Here is a 6601-nt window from a genome sequence, read left to right as displayed (position 1 = left end):
TAAATTTCCGGACAATTTTTTATATCTGTGAACAGTTTTTGAAATCCAGTACATTTTTTTATTTTCTAACATTTTTCATATCCATGAAAATTTCTTAATACATTAGTATTTTCAAATTCATGATTTTATGTTTTTTAGGTCGCCAATACTTTTGTATTCACGAACATATATTTGAATCCACGAACATTTTATGAAATTCAAAAAAATCTTTGACATTTATGAACGTTTTTTGAATTCGTGGAACATTTTTTATTTCATGAATATTTTTTCTAATTCGCAGACATTCTTAAAACATTCAATTATTTTAAGAGGATCGACTAAATATAAAAAACACGGCTCAAAAAACTGATAAAAAACGAACAAAAAATATATTTCATTGTACTCCGGGAAATATGGGCCGACCGACGGGAGCGCCGCGAGGTTGGTGCGTGTTTGCGCGACACATGCGCGGAGTAGCGGGGCACTCTTCCTCCAAAAAAAAGAAAAAAAACCTAACGCTCGCAGGCTGCACGCACGCACGCACGCCGCCGCCCGGTGCTCTGCTGTCCGCCGCCGGCGCCGTCCCCCCGTTTCCGGCCTTCCCCCGCCCGGTGGCCGTGCCCCGTGCAGCCGGGCCGTGCTTCACTGCTTCTGCGTTTGCGCCGTGCGCCCCTGCTGGCCCCGGCCAGCCGGCCTTTCCCCGCGGCGGCGACGAGCAGAGCAGCTGACCAGGCGACGGAGGACTCTTCCGCAGCGCCCCGGGTACGTCCTTCTGCTGCCGCCGGCTGTGTGTGGCCTGCCGCTGACTACTTCCGCCGCGGCGCCCTTACTCTCGCAGGTAATTTGGTCTTGTTGAATTGGTGTATGAATTCTCTGATTTGTCACGGTGAATAGATGATTTAAATGTTGGACTGAAATTGAAATGGAACGGAGTGTGCATGTGAGTATCTGTAATGCGTTGGTGGAACTCGAATTGATTCATTTTGCATAAATAGAAATTGGTGTATGCATTGTCTGATCGTCACTATAGATGCTTTGTAGCTTTGTCATGCTTTTTCTCTTTTGTTAGATTGTTAAGCATCGAGGTTGCATTGTAGATTTATTGCAACTGGGCTTTATTTCGTATGTTTTTTGCATGAGGTATTTTTGGGGTGTCATAAGTGCCAAAGTTTTTCAATGTTGACAAAAAATAAATTTGGCCCGGGGTTTGCTTCAATCCTGACTCCGCCACAGGCCGTTCCTACAGTGCCGGTGACGAGCGGCGGAGCGGGGGGAGGAGCTCACGACTCGGATAAGATGAACTGCACTGGAAATTTTCAGTCCCATACTGCTAACTGACCAGGGAAATGACTGGTTTATGAACTTCGGTTCAGCCAGGGCTGTCACCAAGTAGAGTCACTAGAGAGTAGAGAGTGTATACTATACAGTAGAGGACTAGTTATAGTTGTGTGTGTTTGTAGAGTTTATGATCCAAAATATTACACAAGTACGAAGTACTATCTGGCCTGCCCCAAATTGTTTCTTTCTGACCAGATATCACAGAAATAGTTTAAGCGATTTCATTTCAGTAAAACTGACTTCAGATAAACCATCAGAGAAGAGTGGACAAACATTTTAGAAAAGAGAGCAAATGCGCAGAACTTAAGGGAATATGCGCCTCCTTTTGGGGAAAGCTTCAATTCTCCCAGTATTCTCTTAGTCAGTTCGGATGCTGAAAATGCAGTCAAAATAGGCAATTAGTCGATGTACTCATCTATTCATTCAGTTTGGTTTATTATCTGTATGAAAATTTACTTGGTTATTTACCTGTTCTACTTGGAAAGTATTGTGGATACGTGGCTCTCAGCTTTGAAGATTATATTTATTTCAAATATCCAAGGCTTGTGCCTCTCAATTTTATATGCCTTTATGGCTTGTTAGGTACATCATATGGTTAGACATTTCTGCTTGCAGCTTGTCCAGGGTTTAATATTTTCCTTGCTCCACTACTGGACGTGAAGGATGTTCGTTTTGAGCCAGATTGAGCACAACCTGCCGATGCCTCCACACTTGCTGAATCGCCCTCTTGTCGACGCCATCAAGGCCGAGCTTGAGAGGCTCTTGCTGGATAAGGTAGTGTGAACTTAGTCACATAATCATCAGTACATGCCAAGATTTTGTTCACAGTTCCAGAATTCTTTTACACCCAAATGATTCTTAAATGTATTTCTCAATCTGTGTTTGGAATTGCACTGCAGGTGGTTGCAAATCTCGGGCTCTGCGTGTCCGTCTATGACATTCTTTCCGTCGAAGGTGGATTCATCTTTCCAGGAGAGGGCTGCTCGACATATAAAGTAATTTGTGCTATCATTTTTGCCATCCATTTATCTTTGCTAAGGAATATGAGATGTTACTACTCACTAATTCTGTATGTTCTTTAGGGTGTGTTTGGTTGAGGAACCAAGTGGAACGGAATGTAATGGTTCCATTCCACTGGAACGGGTCCGTTCCATTTCTGTGTTTGGTTCAAACAGAAAAGTGAAACGGGTTGGTTCTGTTCCTGTGTTTGGTTAGAGAGATAGAATGAAAAATGGAACCACATAAAATTTGAAATTTTGGCAGCATTTCATTTGTATTTCAAAGAATAACAACATAACAATATATATATTGACAAGAATCACACATGTATGACATCAATCAAACACAAATTTCAACAGAAGGTACCAACTTCATCCATCACACCCAAAAGCAACCAAGTGCACTACATCCATACATGCCAAGTTATCATACTCAGTCATACAACCATATCGAAATATTGGCTTCTTTGCTGCGTCGTTCATGTGGCCAATAATAAGCCAGAGAAATAATGATTAATTACTAGTAGCTCTTTTCGAGCGATGAATTGAAATACACAGAAGAATATCATCACAGATATCAATATGTTGGTCGTATTTACTCCCAGCTCTTACCAATATGAGAGCTTATTTCTTCTAGAAACTAAGCTAATTAATCAGCTAGTCTAATCACCCACTTAATTGCAATTTACACCACCTAGATTTAGAGGAAGAAGCAGCCCATGCCAGAGTTGGAGCGGAGCGCCAGGAACGGGAGCATGGCGTCGGCCGACGCCGCGGGCGCAGGAGCATGCCCTTGTCGGCGGCCGCGACGCCGTTGTACCTCCAGCGCGCGGACGGCCGGGGCAGGTTCTCCGGCACGACGTTCTCCAGTGAGTTGGCGTGCCACGGTGGGCACTACATCCGGTCGCTCCACCGCGCCGGCGCCTGCACGCGCACCAGCGCCGCCCTGTGCGCCGCGCCGCCGTCGGCAGGTCCCCACGCCATGGCCTCTCACCGCCCCGCTGCGTAGTTCCCGCCCCGTCGCTGCCTGATCTCCACCCGCCGCTAGGTCGCCGCCAAGTTGCTGTCGCGCGCCATCACGGAGGAGAGACGGAGGGGAGGAGAGTGAAGCCGGCGCCGGAGAGGAATGGAGGTGGCAGATCGCGAGGGAGTGAGATACGGGAGGGTGGCGGCGCTGAGACAGGGGAGTCGCCAGAGGATAGGGCAGAGGCGCGTGCGAGAGGAAGAGGGCTCGTTCCCTGTCGTCCGCTCGATTTGGAGGTATGCCTCCGTTCCGCATAATGAGCGAATATTCCGTTCCTGGGACTGGTGGGTTCTGGTTCCTTCGACTAACCGAACGCGAGAATGGACTGTGGGAACGGGTCGGACCCGTGACGTTCTACCCGGTGACAGCAACTAAACACACCCTTAGTATATGCTCTGGAAGCTCTGAACAAGTCAATGCCTGAAAGGGTCACTACATTTCTTTTCAATGCCCTTCAGTTTGTGCAATTGAGTTGGCTACCTGAATTTCCAGTATGTTAGTCCTTTTCTGTGCAGGTTCTCACTGGTGTTCATGTAATTACCCTGGAGCCTTTCTTAGCAGTGCCTTACATTTGATTGCTGTGCTTACATAGAACTGGAACTTTTCGGATTGATACGATAAGTTTGCCACTTAGGTAGTTTGTCTCTTAGACACTATAAACTGTTTAATAGCAGTTTTAAACAACTAAAGTTTTGAATAGCGGTAGTTCCCCTCAACTTGTACTTATTTAATTTACCATTTTGGTGTCAATATCCAATTGCCTCAAGTGGGTAATCTAGTTTTTTTCTAGCCGGTGTGCTACTTGTTGTCAATGACTCACTATGAATAGTATGTCAAACTTGTATCGTGGATGCCCTTTCTTCTGATATTGCTGTTACAAAATGTGTGTCCTCGTTGAGGTTTTATACATTTTAGAAATCATGCTTAGATTTCCTACATTTTCCCCATCTTGGACAGGTTTCCTTTCGGTTATTGATGTTCAGGCCCTTTATTGGGGAGGTTCTTGTTGGGAAGATCAGTGGATATGATGAGAAGGGTTTACAAGGTAACCTAGTTATTTTCCTTTTGATTTATTGTTTGCTAATTGGTTTGCAAGTTGTAACCCCTTGCTTGGATTTATCTGCCTATATCTAGTAATTGTGTCTTTACTTTTCATAACATCTTGCACTACAGGGAAACTTTTCATAATTTCATCATGATTTATCCATTCTAATGTGTAAGCAAAAGATGAAAAATTAGGTTAGCTCCATGGCAGGAGTTCAGGTTTCTTCAACCTGCCCACCCGTGTTCGAATCCTCACGAGGACTCTGCCGGGGTGTTATCTGCGTTTATTCGCGGAGAGGTCTCAATTCTAACTAACAGCGGACAGTTAAGGGAGAGATCGTTCCCCCTTTAACTCCGTTTTTGGGGGTATTGAAATGATCCATGCTTCCATCCTGTTCTTGGATCTAGTGACAATCATAATGTTATCACTTTGTAATTGGTTACATTTGAGAAGCTTTACATGCAAAATGATGAGTTTTAACTGGTACCCTGTTTCCCTTCTTCAGTTTCACTTGATTTTTTCAGCGATATATGCATTCCGGGACACTTGATGCAAATTGGCACAGTGAGGTAACACATTGCTCTGATTGTAATTTTATTTGCAGCATATATCAGTTGTTATGGATGCAAACATATCTCTATTGCATAGCCCAAAGGGACATAGTCTAATAAGGACTTGGGGTAGAAGGAAAGAGAAATAGCCTAATAAGGACTCCTAGACCAATACTAATACTCCTTAGCATCAGTCACTAGTATTATTTGCAAATTGAAGTGTATTCCAACACTTCTACTCCATATTATATTAAGCATTAGAATGTTTATTCTTAGGTCAACATTTCAGTTATTTTACTTCTTCTACATCAGTTTAGTATGTACTCAGAGCTAGGTTGTTATGAAGAGGTGCCCTCTCTGTACTCTGATTGCATCAGGAACTAAAACAAAACAGAGGTGTAGGAAAAAAGGAATGGTGTTTGCAGGAAGTTGGAAGCATATGCACTTCTATTTAGTTACAGAGCATAATTGTTAGCTAGAGTAAGATACAAAGTGATTTATTTTCTTTTTCCTAAATCATGATTGACTAGGAACATATTTTATGTCTGACATTCTGTTTTCTATTTTCTATTTTCTGTATGTCTCATTTCTTGTTCATATATTTCCAGGGGGGAGGACGGTAGGTGGGCGTTGAAGACTGAAGATGGTGATGAACTTCATCTTGACATTGATGATGAGGTTTCTAAAGCTATTTATTTGTTTAACCCAAAGCAATTGCTACTATTTCATATAATCACTAGCCACAAAAAGGCTTATGATCATTGCAATCTCTGTGCAGATACGATTCCTGGTGTCTAGCATAAAGTACCCACCTATACCAGTTGAGCAAAAGGAGGATGACAAGCCATTTGCTCCGATGCAGATCAATGTATGTCTTCTTCCTTGTGCATGTATTATCATACAGAGATACGGTGACAGCACGGCGTGCGCCGCTCTGGCGGCACACCAGACCTGGATGCATCTGCCGACGGCTTTCGTGAGTAATTGATCGGAGTAAATAAATCGTTTTACAGGGAAGTATCAAAGGAGATGGTCTTGGCCTTATTGCATGGTGGGCGGCAGGTGAAGAGGAGGGCGAGGAAGAGGAAGAGGGCGAGGGCGAGGAAGAGGAAGAGGAAGAGCAATAGCTGCAAGTTGTTTGTGGGGACTTTTTTGTGCAACTTTTTAGTATCGCAGTTTCACTAGCAAGCAAAGAAGAAGAATGGTCAGACACGAAGTGGGAAATACCACATGGCATTTTGATACATCCTAGTTGAGGTTGCAACTTCTCTCTTATCCATGTCTTTTCAACAGCTTCACAACTCGCAGCCATTTCTTGCTTAGCTTTAGTCTCTCTCTATCTTCATACGCTTCCTTCGACTCCGTGATCAACAACTCCAATTGTATCTCCGTAGTTTCATCGTACAGAGACCTGTCATTCCTCAATTTATAAAGCTCTTCTCCTAAGAATTCCTGAAATAAACAAGCACGTGCATATCAATCAATTTATCTATAAATACACTATGCATCTTAATTTTTAAGACCACACAATCAATTGAAGTCTCCAATTTAGAATTAGGCCATCTGATTTTGGTTGGGTCCACAGTTTCTCAAGGAGCACTCTCATTAAATATTTTTAATTCACAATGTTCCTAAATTTTGGAGCTTTTCCAATCAATTGAGGTAT

General features: G+C 43.3%; 1 protein-coding gene across 3 annotated transcripts; it reads left to right on the top strand.

Annotated features, from left to right (window-relative positions):
- The first annotated feature begins 441 nt into the window (after positions 1 to 441).
- LOC123105202 (DNA-directed RNA polymerase III subunit RPC8) lies at positions 442 to 6339 on the top strand. 3 transcript variants are annotated; one of them, XM_044527219.1, is made up of 8 exons: positions 442 to 817; positions 1980 to 2091; positions 2217 to 2312; positions 4297 to 4384; positions 4890 to 4953; positions 5544 to 5613; positions 5714 to 5803; positions 5949 to 6339. In XM_044527219.1, the coding sequence occupies exons 2-8, from the start codon at positions 1981 to 1983 to the stop codon at positions 6060 to 6062; spliced, it is 633 nt and encodes a 210-aa protein (XP_044383154.1). In that variant the 5' UTR covers positions 442 to 817; position 1980; the 3' UTR covers positions 6063 to 6339. The 3 variants fall into 3 exon arrangements, with proteins under 3 accessions (XP_044383154.1, XP_044383152.1, XP_044383151.1); XM_044527217.1 differs by having other exon boundaries at positions 445 to 741; positions 1933 to 2091; XM_044527216.1 differs by having other exon boundaries at positions 445 to 817; positions 1933 to 2091.
- The last annotated feature ends 262 nt before the right edge of the window (positions 6340 to 6601 follow it).

Source organism: Triticum aestivum, chromosome 5A, assembly GCF_018294505.1.
Source record: "Triticum aestivum cultivar Chinese Spring chromosome 5A, IWGSC CS RefSeq v2.1, whole genome shotgun sequence".
Taxonomy (NCBI): domain Eukaryota; kingdom Viridiplantae; phylum Streptophyta; class Magnoliopsida; order Poales; family Poaceae; genus Triticum; species Triticum aestivum.
Note: the sequence above shows the minus strand (reverse complement) of the source record. Positions and strands in the feature narration are given on the sequence as shown.